At 34.6% G+C, this 15,164-nt stretch overlaps 1 protein-coding gene across 4 annotated transcripts; it reads left to right on the top strand.

Moving 5' to 3' along the window:
- The first annotated feature begins 6,101 nt into the window (after nt 1-6,101).
- Nucleotides 6,102-15,009, top strand: LOC109059543 (monocarboxylate transporter 13-like). Of its 4 annotated transcripts, XM_042727053.1 has the most exons (8): nt 6,122-6,251; nt 6,986-7,037; nt 8,870-8,920; nt 9,050-9,291; nt 9,379-9,522; nt 9,609-9,865; nt 10,695-11,220; nt 12,093-15,009. In XM_042727053.1, exons 1-8 carry the CDS (start codon nt 6,248-6,250, stop codon nt 12,347-12,349), a joined length of 1,533 nt encoding a protein of 510 aa, XP_042582987.1. In that variant the 5' UTR covers nt 6,122-6,247; the 3' UTR covers nt 12,350-15,009. The 4 variants fall into 4 exon arrangements, with proteins under 4 accessions (XP_042582989.1, XP_042582987.1, XP_042582988.1 ...); XM_042727054.1 differs by lacking the exon at nt 8,870-8,920 and having other exon boundaries at nt 6,123-6,251; XM_042727056.1 differs by lacking the exon at nt 6,986-7,037 and having other exon boundaries at nt 6,124-6,251; nt 8,795-8,920.
- Nucleotides 15,010-15,164: the final 155 nt, after the last annotated feature.

Below are 15,164 nucleotides of genomic sequence, written 5' to 3'. Positions count from 1 at the left end.
TTGTGTGTGTGTCTGTTACATTGTTGTTATAGTATTATGACGATATTATTATTGTTTTTATTTTCTATTTTAATTTAGTAATTTAGTAACTTACTAAGTAAGTGTTAGTAATTTTGTTGTGTGTTGTTTTTTTAAACGAGTTTATACAGTTTTTATTAAATTTTATTTCAGTTAAACATAATGAAAATAAGAACCTTTTTTTGTTTTGTTTTAGGTTTTAATTAACTATAATTACCTTGGTCAGCTGTTCTCATGCAATCCTAATTCTTAAAAATCACATGAACGGTGAAATAGTCTCTCAATTAAGGAAATAGTTAAACCTAAAAGTAGTCAATCAAGGCAGTTACTAATCTTAAATGTTTCAAATCTAACTTCAATGTCTGATTCTTGGAGCCCAGAAGAACAAAGAATTCACCTCTTAGCCCTTCCTTCCTTCGATTAGCTCACAACTTAGACCCGACTCACCCTAAAGTTTCTCTATGGGTGGTGCTGGAATAGGAACAATGGAGCAGTTGGCACCTGTTTCCGGTGTTAGACAAAAACTGGCCCCATGCACACACTACCTGTTTGTCCTTATGTATGGAAGTTTTCCTCTTAGTTTGACCTAGGAGCACCACCTGCTGTTTCTTATTTTATCAATGATCAAACATTGAAAATGCTCACACACCAATGCTCTTGTGTGCTGACATAGTTCTGAGGTTTGGTCCTGTTCCTGCTTTCATCTGCTCCTGAAGGCAAGCATGTGGCATGTGGAGATTGTTTTGGCATTTTAACTAGCTCACAAAGTTTTATACAGAACCAAACTAAACAACTATCAACATCAAGTTATGCATGCCATATACACTACCATTCAAAAGTTTGGTATCAGTAAGACTTGTAATGTTTTTAAAGAAGCCTCTTACGATCATCAAGGCTGCATTTATATGATCAAAAATACAGAAGAAAAAAAACGGTAATCTTCCAAATTTTATAACAATATAAAATAATGGTTTCTATTTTAATATCCTTTAAAATATTATTTATTTCTGTGATGCAAAGCTGAATTTCCATCAGCCATTACTCCAGTATAAAGCGTCACATGGTCCTTAAGAAATCATTCTTATATGCTGATTTATTATTAGAATTATCAATGATGGCAACAGTAGTGCTGCCAAATATATATATATATTTTTAAATATTGCTATCATTTCTTATCAATTTAAAACATCCTTGCTGAATAAAAGTTTTAATTTCTTTCAAAAAAAAGAAAGAATAAAAATTTACTAACCCCAAACTTTTGAACTCTTAGTGTATATTGTTAGAAAAGATTTCTATTTTAAATAAATACTCTTCTTTTTAACTTTTTATTCATCAAATAATCCTGAAAAAAAGTATCAAAGGTTCCAAAAAAATATTAAACATCACAACAGTTACCAGTACTGATAATAAATCAGCATATTAGAATGATTTCTGAATGATCATGTGCATTTAGTTTTATCTTCAGCAAGCGAAATGTATGCTCAATCAGGCTGAGATCAGGAGACTGACTTGGCCAATGCAGGATATTCCACATTGCTTTTGTTGTTTGTTTTAAGTCATCGGTTCCATTTGTACTATCAATGGACGTACAAATAAATGGAATGTACTCCCACATTCATTATATAACTTTAACTTATATGTTTATATGTTTTTGTCAACAGCTAAAAAATAAAAATTGTGCCTGTGCTCAAAAATATGTACAAAGGGGTTGTTAGGAAGATGGGAGTGGCTTTGAAGTGTTGGTGAGCATATACTGTAAACATGGGCTAACCATGTTACCATCCCTGCTGAAATAATTAAAACACACACAAACTTTCAAATAAGTCTAAGGTGGTTTGTTCATTTTAGCCACCTTGCTGGTTTAAGGGAGCCTAAATCAAATACACACCAGACAGAAGAGTAAAGCACCTGCTGCTTTAAATGTTTTTTCCACAGCAGGGATATTCAGGTACAAAATAAAAAATTATATATATATATATATATATATATATATATATATATATATATATATATATATATATATATATATATATATATATATATAACCTTGACTTCTTAAGTTTTGGTATTGGTAGCCTAATTGATATAACGTTCAGCCGAATTTACCGCTAGGAGCCCGCTTTCATCCCTAGGTTAATCATCACAGACACTAGTTTTAATGTATGACAGCATGGTCAGAAGTGCAAAACAAACCACAATTCTGAAAACAAATAACAAATTACAAACGCTTTTCGGAATTGTTGTGCTTTCTGAATTGTTATTTAGTCTCTTTTTTGTTTTCAGAATTATGATTTATTTTGCATTTCTCGGCCACCGTATTAATGTGCTCTATTGATCCCTTATTTGAACGTAATTTTGCACGTTACTGCACATTCTCGTAAACAAATGAAAACTAGCTAGCTCGTGAGCGTGCTCTAGAGGCGGAGCTTCGCTGAAACGAAACTGGCACGTGCGAGAAATAGCCGCTCATGTCAGGAGTGGATAAGGTGAAATAAGTAGGTGAATAAGTAGAAAGTCGCCATCGACGATGTGCTTTACAATGTGTGTTGATTATCTCTGTATTTAATAGTGATGGGCAAATGAATCCTCGTGAAGCACTGAGGCTTTCCTCTGACTGTTTCGGGAAAAGATTCACAGCTTCTAGAGTTTCGAAAACAGCGCCATCTGGTGGTTAGTAAAAAACAAAGAAGCCAAAAGCCTGTTAAAGACACTGCGTAGGAAGAAACAACCACCACACATTCCATAGATCGAAGTTACTTGCAAAAATAAAATTCTAACAGCGTGTGTTTGTTTTTGTTGAATTTCTGTCTCTGATAAATTAATTTACCTATTAAACTGTGCAATTTAATACCAGTATGAATTTCAATATGATGTAATAGAAGAATAACAAACATATGTATTGCATATGACAAATATTAAAATTTCCTGAAATAATTTGTATTCTTCATATTACTTGTATGACTGGGTGTTAATTAATATACAAATAAACTGATCCCGTCCTATCTCGTTTCCACCAAAGTTTTCTCAGTCCTCCAGAAGTGTTCACGGCCGTGGGAAGAAAAGGCACAACAGACAAAAAATCTGAGTATACCTTCACTTCAAATCTTTATTGTCTTACACAGGGTATATATAAGGATAAAATGAGGGGGGTACAGCCCTTTCAACCAATAGGATACAGATTACATATGGGTTGAGTATGAGCCAAAACAACAAGTTATATAAGTTATACATATGTTCAGGAACTCCTGGCCATATAAGGAATAATGCTGGCAGTGGGACTCTTCAACTTTCAGTAAAGGACAACCTAAACCTGGTAACCTGGGCCCACAAAGGACAGAAAGTGAAGCTTAAATGGAAAGCCGTTTTAACATTTAATCTATAAGCCGTACTAGTATCTATTTTCATGGTACTAGTACTTATTTTTTAGACACTACTGGTATCTTTTCCATTAAGTACAAGTACGTATTCATTAGGTACTGGTGCTTATTCTTTAGCTATAGTCCTTATTCTTTAGGTACTAGTGTTTATTCTTTAGCTATAGTGCTTATTCTTTAGGTACTAGTGTTTATTCTTTAGCTACTAGTGTCTTCTGTGAAGTTACTAGTACTTATTCATTAGACACTAGTACTTAATCATTAGATACTAGTGCTTATTCCAATAGTGACTAGTATTTAATTATACTCTAAAATAAATGAAACAAGTAAATAGAACAATAAAACGATATAAATAGAACACATACTTATTTTTTAGTTACTAGTAACTTTTTAGACCAGAGGTATCCTGAATTTAATAGATACTAGCACTTTTTAAATTTGCATTTCAGCCCAGTATGGTAATCATATGTTGACTATTAATGAGCCAGCAACATATAGGAGAGAAATTAGACAGGAAACAGAAACAAGGAGATGGATGTACTTTTTTGAGGAAACCAAATAGAAAAGAAACACTTATTTGTACACAAGCAAATAGAAAACGTATTTTTGTCAGTTTTGTAAACACTGTAATTTCGTAAACATAGTAGCCTAATGTGTTTGTTAAGTCATCGAGTGACCTTTGGTGGCAGGATGGAGATAAGACACCAGTTTTATTATCTGTTATTTTCCTATTTTTCCTCCAACAATAACAATAAATATCATACCAAGGCTGTTTTTTTTTTTTTTTTTTTTTTTTTGCATATAGCATTTGTGCTACAGACACTGAATGTTTTTACATTAACATTCTGTGCAGGGCACACTGGTGCTACAGACACTGAATGTTTTTACATTAACCCTTAAATGCATACCTCGGGCCTTTAGCGACCCGGGACATCATTCTTTACCCTCTCCCTCCTTCATTTTTTAAAGTTAGACATCAACTTTCTTAGTATCCCTCAATCTATTCATTATAAACAATATAACAAGAAAAAAATAGTAAAATATAAAATAAGTTTGTTTTCTGATTAATTAAAAAAAAAGTGTATAGGCTACAGACCCGAAGTATGTAAATGTGTAAGTATTTTTTATTTACATATCTGATGACTCAATTTGTCCTATGCATCTTTTTTTCCTCAAGATGGCAATGTTTGATACACAATGATGACATGATGTTCTACTTATAATTAATTACAGCAGGCATAAAACAAACCAAAATCATCAGCAGAAAATTGAACTATAAGCAATGAAATATAAATGTCACTGCCATTTGATGCTGGATGTGGTGAATAAGCTGCCAGTGATCGAAATATTGAATATGAAGTCATTGAATACGATAGTTTTGAGAATATGGTTGAGATCGTGAATCAATTGAGGCAGATGCTGAATGTACTGTGGAAGTGCGCTCTGAGATGACAGCGATGGTAAAATCAGCTGCTCAAATTGAGCTCTTTTAAGTTTCATATGCTTTATTTTATTCTTCTGTAATTGTTCTTAAAATATCAAGATCCTTTTTTTCTATTGCAGCAGTTAGAGGTGCATACGTGCTGGATATATAGGTCCGGGTCCATAATGATTATGGTTATTATTTCTAAACAAAATATTATTTTTGTAATAACACTATTTCACTATAATATACAAAACTGAGCATTTAAGAATAAATATAATAAAGTGGAAAAAAGCGAAAGTGCTCTGCATTTAACCCATCCAAAGTGCACACACACAGCAGTGAACACACACCATGAATACACACCCGGAGCAGTGGGCAGCCATTTATGCTGCGGCGCCAGGGGAGCAATTGGGGGTTTGGAGCCTTGCTCAAGGGCACCTCAGTCGTGGTATTGAGGGTGGAGAGAGCCTACAATCCCTGCTGGCCCGAGACTCGAACTCACAACCTTTGGATAATGAGTCCGACTCTCTAAAAATTAGGCCACGACTTCCCATTAAAAAATAATAAATATAGCTGCAAGAAGAATAACTACTAGTATCTATTAAATAAGTACTAGTATCTAATAATTAAGTACTAGTATCTAATGCAGTGGTTTTCAAACCGGTCCTGCGAGCACCCCCAGCACTGCACATTTTCTGTGTCTCCCTCATCTATCACACCTGATTCAACTCATCAGCTCATTAGTAGAGACTGCAAGACCTGAAATGGGTGTCAGATATAGGGAAACATACAAAATGTGAGGTGCTAGGGGTGCTTGCAGGACTGGTTTGAAAACCACTGATCTAATGAATAAGTACTAGTAACGTTACAAAAGACACTAGTACCTAATGAATAAGCACTAGTAGCTACCTAAAAAATAAGCACTAGTAGTTAATGAATAAGTACTAGTACCTAAAAAGAATCACTAGTAGTTAATGATATTTACATTTACATTTACATTTAGTCATTTAGCAGACGCTTTTATCCAAAGCGACTTACAAATGAGGACAATGGAAGCAATCAAAAACAACAAAAGAGCAATGATATATAAGTGCTATAACAAGTCTCAGTTATGTATGTATGATATGTACTAGTACTTCATGGAAAATATACTAGTATCTAAAAAATAAGTACTAGTAACGTTAAATTAGATACTAGTGCGGTTTATAGATTAAATGTAAAAATGGCTTGCCATGTTGTTTGACATTGGTCACGTGATTTCTATGTGAACGACACAAGCTTCGAATCGAGGCTTCATCTGGCACGCCCATTTATTTTCGACACAAGCTCCGATTCCTCGGTTCAAATGTTGCATCACTAGTATTTAAAACGAAGCTGTTTACTTGATTTGACCTAGTGATGACTCGACAGGAAAAAGGGTGAGCGGGTTATGGGTAAGTAACTACCGGTCTGTTCCAGACACATTAACCGGTGTTACAAATGCATTTTCAAACGAATTCATTCCATCTGTTCGTTTCATACTGTTTTGTCTAATAGGCAAGAGAGTGTTTCACTGTACCACGTTGTATCTACTGACAGTGTTTGTGCGGTAAATCCACGATAAAAAAATATATAGGCTATTCCCCCTATATTTGAGCTGCTAATTATATTCCACGAATACATGACTAAATCGTGTCATTGTCACTGTCATGTAACACTGTGCTAAATTTTATCAATGCTAGATAACAGACAGGAAAGAGACCGAACGAGACGGGTTTGCTACAACAAGACTGACCTCATGAATATTAATTAACTCACGCTCTGTAATCGGCTGTTGTGTTACGTAATTAATATTTATGAGCCATATGCCTGATTTTCATTGGACGTTTTTTTACGCGTGACCTTTTTTTTTTTTTTTTTTTTTTTACATTACTATAGAATTGTTATTCATTCGGTGATCTAGTATATTGACCGGTTGACCGCAATTTTAAAACTGAAATTTAACATCAAGCTAAAAAAGAAAATATTTTAAATCATTTAAATGTACATATCTTTTTTGTAAAGTTTTCAAATGTGTACGAGCACAAATTACCATCTGAAAATATTTTCATAAGTCTCCAAATTGTATAGTATATTATAAGCACCTGTTAAAACACATAGGTTGTGTAATGCTGTGTTGCATGGACAGGAGGTGTCTGTTTCATCCAAAAGGCAGAGGAGATTAATAGAGAGGGCAAAAGGTAGGTGTATCATGCTAGTTTTTATTTTAGCAATTATGTTTGCTATTCCTTTTTATTGTGCCTATTTATGTTCGCATAGGTGCACATTCAATATTTAAAATTTAATGTTCTTTTTTGGTTGTGTCAAGAAAATTACCATGTAAACTAAAAATTTTTGTAGTTTTAATGAAACATGTTAAATATCTGTTAATAAAAAGTACTTTTAAAGTACAATATGTATAATTTACATGCATAAATATATGAAGTATAATTAGTGGAGAAAATTATATTTAGGGCAGTTTGCATATCATTATCATCCTCATTATTATTATTGTTTAGTAAAATATTATTTTTTATAAGTAATACTTATTATTTGAGGAAAGGAGCATTAACAAAGTCCCTTACACGAATAATTATAATTTGTTTGGTTGTGATGAAACATGGTTCTACAAAATAATGTTTATCTTTCCATCTCTATGGCACACATTCCACAAAGTCCAAAAATAAAATTAAAACCTCTATACACTAGCAAGTGGCGAGGTCAGCAATATATGCTTAATAGGCCTATATCAAAATGTAACATGAAAGTACATTCATTGATATGTTTTACAGTATATTTCTATTACGGTATAGCATTATAATAATAAAGATGTGCTTTTGAGGCAGCTGTATTCTAATAGTACTTGAACATATAATTGGTATTTTAATATATTATTAATTTTTCATATAAAGTAGTTCAGTACGTTTTTTTGGAGGCTTGTCATGTTACATCTACATTTAATCAGATTTTATCCGGTTTGTGATATTCTTCTGTATCTGCAGGTATTGATTTGTGGACTAGTCTTTCTGTAATACTTCAACAGAGTCTAGAATTGGGTTGTGGAGGTGTTTAGGTTACCATTAATTTTTTTATTAATTTAATGTAAATATACAGCTTTTCTAATTTGCTAGAGACTAAAACTGTGCATGAAAATACTGTTAAGGGTTAGTTTGGGTTTGGTTTGGGAATATGTGCTGCCTGACAGAATGTGTTTTTTTTAATACATTTAAAAGTCTTTTTTTATACACTGCAAATGTTTAAATGCATGTGTTAACAGCACATTCTGTTTCTACCGATGCTTTGATGTTAAAGTTAGCACTTTCTGAGAAACAAAAAAACATTTTTTGTTGATGACCCAGTGGTCATCCTGACCTGAGCGATCAGATTTTGATTGGTTCAAATTTTCAGACCACTGGTAATGACAGTTCAGAGTCCACCTCATGATCAACATTTTGTTTTAGGACTAAATTAAAAGACTTTACTTCTTCGTAATAACATAGTGGTGTGTGAGTGTGTGCTTAAGGAAATTAAATCAGGATAAGAACTGACACCTGACTGTTAAATGAATGTAAAATCATCTTATTTTTAGAAATTAAACTGGAGCAGAGTGAACAGATGTGTTTAGTTTCAAGGTAATGTTAAAGAGACTATGACCAGTATGATAAGAACTATACAGTAAAAGAAAATTTAAAAAAAACAACAATGACTAGGATTATGGAAATACACTTGCTCTAGTCTTCTCTTAAACGAATAATAAAAATACACTTGCTCTAGTCTTCTCTTAAACGAATATGAAAATGTACTTACTCTTAAACCAAATATATATTAATTATTCATCAGAATATACTTACAAACATAAATATTCTAAACGGCTAATACAAACATCACAATAATCCACACGACAGTACCAGAAATTAAATATGTCTTAATGATGGATTTGTTTCTTACAAACATACAGATTTTTACTTCACAATATGTAAATCGATGGACTGGAGACATGTTTATTATTTGTGGATTGCTGTGTTTTTCTCAGCTATTTGGACTCTCATTCTGACGGCACCCATTCACTGCAGAGTATCCCGTGGTGAGAAAGTGATGTAATGCTAAAATTCTCCAAATCTGTTCCCATTAAGAAACAAACTCATCCACATCTTACGTGGCCTGAGTCAGTTTTCATTTTTGAGTGAACTATTTGTTTAATCTGTCTCTTCAGTGCAATCATGGAAAAGCCCCAAAAGACACAGGAAGAGCAGCAGTCATCCCCACAGATGGCGGCACCTGATGGGGGTTGGGGCTGGGTGGTGGTGGGGTCTCTTTTCGTGTCTTCTGCCCTGGTCTTCGGGCTCATCCGCAGTCTGGGCGTCTTTTTTGTGGAGTTTGTGCAGTACTTTGGTGAGAGTGCCCAGGCGGTGTCCTGGATAACATCCATTGGCTTGGCCATGCAACAGCTAATGAGTAAGTTCACTCCTTCATGCAAACACAACGTGGTAAAACAACACAGTTTGGCTTCAGTATTTAATTGATTACATACGCTGCCTGCAGGTCCAGTAAGTGCAGCCGCATCTAATGTATATGGAGCTCGTCCGGTTGTTATGATGGGAGGATTCCTCTCAGGCCTGGGATTCATTCTGGCGTCCCAGGCGACATCTCTTTTACATCTTTACCTGACCATGGGCTTAATTTCAGGTAGATGCTCTTGTAAGGAGTGTCTTTAATATTAATCAATGTCAGGATCCTGATTCGTGTTTTTACTCTGTGTTTATCTCTGTTAGGTTTAGGCTGGGCGCTGATCTTCACCCCTACCGTTGCGTCAGTGATGCAGTACTTCACCTTGCGGAGATCTCTAGCCATGGGCCTGGGCTTCACAGGGGTCGGACTTGCCTCTTTTGCATTCTCTCCACTTTTTCAGTATCTAGTAGAAGCCTATGCTTGGCGTGGGGCTTTGCTTGTCCTCGGAGGCCTCAGCTTCAACATGATTGCTTGTGGAGCTCTCATTCGGCCTCTAGGGAAACCAAAGGTTGTGGTGAAGGTATGTGTTTTGATATATACAGTGTGTGTGTGTATAAATTAATACTTTCATTCAGCAGAGGTGTTTTAAATTGATAAAAAGTGACTGAAAATGGCATTTATAAGGTTACAAAAGATAAATATGCTGTTGTTTTGAACTTACAGTTAGTTAAAGAATATTGAAAAATATTTCCCCCAAAATTTTAAGCAGAACAACTGTTTATCAACTAGGACGCAGATTTTTGCAATGAAAAAAGGGACAGTAAAACATTTATAATGTCCTAAAATATATATTTCACATCAATGTTTCTATTCATCAAACAATCCTGAAAAAAAATTTATCATTGGTTTCCAAAAAAATATTAAGCAGCAAAGCTATTTTCAACATTGCTATTAATAATAAATCATCATGTTGGAATAATTTCTGAAGGACCATGTGACACTGAAGAGTGGAGTAAATACGCTTTGCCATCACAGGAATAAATTACATTTTGAAGTGTTAAAACAGTTATTTTAAATTATTATGATGTCACAACATATCTGTTTAGATTTTTAATCAAATACATGCATCTTTGGTGAGCATTTGGTAACCTTTTTTCAAAAACTTGTGGACCCCAAACTTTTCAACAGTATATATTATAAATATACATTTAGTGTAATGAATAAGTATTTATAATATTTCAATGAATTTAAATGTTAATTTATTTAACAGTTGATGACTAATGTATATAATGATACAATTCAATACATTTGTCAGAATAAATGTATTATAATGATAGTTCTGCAGATTAACATAGAATACATGAGGCTTAATTACTATATTGGCTTGTTTCTTTTTGTGCCGTTCTCAGGCTGAAAACTCGACCAAGCTCAACAAATGTTCTTCTTTGTTCTCCCGTATCTGCGAGGGCTTTGAGCTCGCTCTGCTTTCACACCGAGGCTTCCTCACTTATTCCGTGGCCATCACCTTATTCAATGCCGGCTACTTCATCCCTTACGTTCATCTAGTCGCCCACAGCCGTCACATTGGTTTCAATGAGTACCAGGCAGCCTTTGTAATCTCTGTAACTGGTGTGGCAGACATCGTGGGCCGCGTAGCCTCCGGCTGGTTCTCGGACCTGGGCAGAATGCGGATGCAGCACATGCTGGTGGTGTGGACTGGGTTACTGGGGCTCTCACTGATGCTCATTCCTGTTGCCGTGGTTTACTCGGGACTGTTGGTTGTCAGTGTGGTCTATGGGTTTTGTGCAGGAGCGATGACGCCGCTGGCGTTCGCCGTGGTGCCGGAAATCGTAGGCATGGAGCGAATGCTGGGAGCGCTTGGCCTGCTGCAGCTCATAGAGAGCATCGGAGGGCTGCTGGGAGCGCCACTCTCTGGTAGGAGCTCATGAGAGCATCACAATAGTTTTATTTAAAGAAATAATTCACCCAAAAATGAAAAACTTTCAGAAAATTTGGAGAAATTAAGCATTGCATCACTTACTCAACAGTAAATCCTCTGCAGTGAATGGGTGCCGTCAGAATGAGAGTCCAAACAGCTGATAAAAACAACACAGTAATACACAATTAATCTGCATGACTCCAGTTTGTTTTGTGAAGTGAAAAGCTGCAGGTTTGTGGGAAACAAATCCAACATTAACACATTTTAAACCTATAACTGTTGCTTCTGACTAAAATATGAGCCTCTATCCAAAACATTGCTCTCTGCAGTGAAAAATAGTCTTATATGAATCATGAGAGAAATATGCTCAATCAAGCACTGTTACAAGCAAACAGTTATAAACATTTCTAAACAAATATGTTGGTAAATTTTGATGTGAGTGGACAACAGCGGATGGAATTTCAGAAGGTGGCATTATTATGGATTTGGACTCATATTTTAGCAAGAAATGATGCTTTAAAGTTAAAATGGCTTAAAGATGGATTTGTTATGAACACAGCGCTTTTCACTTCACAGGAAGTTAACTGATGGACTGGAGTTGTGTGGATGCTTATGGATTATTGTGATGTTTTTATCAGCTGTTTGGATTCTCATTCTGACGGCACCCATTCACTTCAGAGGATCCATTAGTGAGCAAATGATATAATGCTAAATCCCACCAATTCTGTTCCTGTGAAGAAACAAATTCATCTAAACCTTAACATTTTTGGTTGAACTATTCCTGGAAAAGGCCAACAAAATTGATTCTGATCATTAGGTTTACAGTCAGCATTGAAATGATTGTTCCATCTCCATTTTTTCCTCCCAGGCTGGCTGAAGGACTATACTGGGATGTACACGTTATCTTTTATCGCTGCTGGAAGTTTCCTCGTGTTAGGTATGTTAGTTACAATGACTCTTCCCTATTTCTGGTCTTGTACGGCCCCTCCACCTCCATCACCTTCAATGAAGAAGTCTCAGGATGAATCCATTGAAGATGGACTTCTCAAACAAACTCTGTCCTCAAATTCTGTACCTGAGATTCTCTGTCCCTTGGATGATATACCCTACTCGGATAAGGAGTAAAAAGTGTGTTGGAAGAGTGATGTTACACATCTAGTGCAAGAACGAGAAGAAATACCTCAGGAAATAATGCACATACTAATTTAAGAGAAATATTTTTAAGAGAAATTTTTTTTAGAAAGATATTTTACTTGGTCAGACAGGATATAGGCAACTATTGGCACTGGAATCTCAAATCATATTGCACTGAATGGTTTTATACCACATTTTGCAGTAAAACGTTTTGTGGGTAATATCAGTTAGTGAAATGTCCCCCATGCCAAAGAAAAATTATGTGAAATTTGCTATTATGCTTTTTTTTTTGCCTTATAACAAGACAATCAATTTGATGGAAGTTCTCCGGTTTTGAGAGAGTTTGAAAAGCAACCGTCAGTTTACAGCTCAAATTTCCATTTACTCTAGCTTGTATAAAGTTCAAACAAATCTGTCTTAATGTTAAATCGGCTTGTTTAATCATTCCTTATATATACAAGTAGGCACACATGTTTTTGGACATGCAACAAAAAATGAGTGCCATTTAAAATGTCGTATAACAGGACAATAGCATCATAAATCCTTATCATGACGTAAATGCAATAAAGTAACTTTGCAGTTATAAAGACCAGCTTTTCTTTTTGATTACATAATAATGGCAACACACTGTTGCCACAGTCAGACACCACAGCTGCAGCTGTACAGTGTTATTTTAGTATAATTTAGATACTATTATAGTTTTTATATTTTCAGTTTTCATTTTATTTAGCTTTACTGATGGATCAACTGTATCCATATCCTGATGTGGAGCTCATTTTTCTTAGACTTTCAAAATATGCAAAAAGTTTGCATTCAGAAAGCTGTCCGTACTCGTTCTAAAAAGCCATTATTCTGATTCCAATCTTTATAGTTATACAAATAATTTAGAGATCCTTTATTAATAGCTCGAGTATTTTTCTGTTCTGAAATCATTATCTTTTTTATTTAAAAATGTATTACATTCAATTAAATTATTATTCATTTCAATTTAATTATTTTTATTTAAATAATATTGTCATAGTTTTCCTATGTCAATTCAAAATCACCATCAATTAAGGATTTGTGCTGATATTGTCCAGACTTGACCGTTTCTGAATTTGAGGGCACAGTATATGAAATATCATGGTATAACACTGTACCTTGGTACTGCAATATTACTATTTCGAGAGCATGCTGGCAAAATACTATTTATTTTATTTTATTATTTTTAATATTTTATTACAATTGTTGTATTGTAAATTATTGTGACACACTTCATGTCCAGCCTTCCCTGACAGGAATTAAATTATGATGCACAAATACAGCTTCAGGGTTTGGTGGAAAGACTGATGCTTGTGGTTTTTGTTAATCACAAGTTACTGAGGAGCATTTTGTATTCATGGCTAGTAAAACACGAAGGCTGCTAGCAAGTTTTTTTCTAGATTCCAAACAAGCTTTTAACTGCTTAGTCATCACATATCTGTTGTCACATCAAGCAAAAGCTAAAATGAAGGCAAAATATTTATATTAAAAAAATATTTTGCCAGTAAGGTTGGTGCTGGAGGTTACTTTAGTACAGTATACAAAAGCTGGAAGGCAAGCTAAATGCTAACACAACGCTAATCCTGTTCTACTCCTCATGTAGAGCATTTTTATTTCAGTTTTTTACACACAACTTGCTGTACCTTACCTTGATTACAGCTGGACTGTTCTTGAGTAGCATATGGAGGAATATTATGATCACATTATGTTATTAATGTTACTAGCATTGTCGGAGACATGGCATTTTAATGTTGTCCTTTCAGGGACAAACTGGACCATGTGATTAGTGATTTGTGCATTACATTGATACTTTTTAAATATTGTATGATGGGAATCTTGCCCAACATGAAGGGCTTTTACTGTGATCTTCAAGATCCAGGTTTTTAGAGTGAATACTGACTTACATTTTCCACAGAGGTCGCTGACGTAAACAAATTCACTTCACTTTACTGCACAAACTGGTGTAGGTTCATTTAAACCTCGTCAGTTCTCTACTTCCCACGGGAAAACCTTGAAAACTAGTCACTAATGCTGTTTTAAAGATACACTTCTCGTAAAACCAAACACGTGAGCCTTAATCTTCATGGACTGAGAGGCAATGAGGTCAGCTACAGCTAGACTTTGCTTTCTCATGTGAGAGGCCCTTATTGCTGAGATTAACAGCACTGCCTTTACACACAGTTGTCTTCAAATGCACTGTATCAATGCAATTAAATATGCGTTTTAGCTTCTTGACCTCAATATGCTTGCATAGTATGAGCAGTGAGACGTGGATTTGGATCAGTTAAGTCATATTTTAAGTTTATTGGAGTGCCAAAGCAGGCAATGACATTTAACAATATTTCATCATCTGGTCCTTTGAACCTTATAGCTTTGGGACTACACTGCGCAAGATGACTTTTGATCTAATTAATAGGCTGAAATGAATTTGCCATCTGAGCCAGTCGGGTAGTTTTATCTTTAACCAGGTTACCAGCCCATATCTTGTGCATTATGTTTTAATTTTCCAAGAAGCGCACAGCATGGCAAGACAGGTTTTACTGGAACAGTACAGTATGAAACTGTCTTTTAGGTACAAATATTTGTGTTTTAATGTGGTTGAATAAAAGGCTATGTCTGTTTTTATTGTACTATTGTCTTCTTGTTATATTTTTATATATATATATATATATATATATATATATATATATATATATATATATATATATATATATATATATATACGCATGATTTTTCATAGGTTCTAATATTCTAATGTTATGATCTTTTCATGAAGAATTATGGT

This window comes from Cyprinus carpio, chromosome B7, assembly GCF_018340385.1.
Source record: "Cyprinus carpio isolate SPL01 chromosome B7, ASM1834038v1, whole genome shotgun sequence".
Lineage (NCBI taxonomy): Eukaryota > Metazoa > Chordata > Actinopteri > Cypriniformes > Cyprinidae > Cyprinus > Cyprinus carpio.
The sequence above is the reverse complement of the archived record's forward strand: the minus strand, read 5'-3'. Positions and strand labels throughout refer to the sequence as shown.

Excerpts from the sequence above, each read along its gene's own strand:
- LOC109059543 (XM_042727053.1), top strand. Across the intron at positions 9,523-9,608 it reads GACCATGGGCTTAATTTCAG|GTTTAGGCTGGGCGCTGATC; the intron begins GTAGATGCTCTT and ends TATCTCTGTTAG. Across the intron at positions 11,221-12,092 it reads GCTGGGAGCGCCACTCTCTG|GCTGGCTGAAGGACTATACT; the intron begins GTAGGAGCTCAT and ends TTTTCCTCCCAG.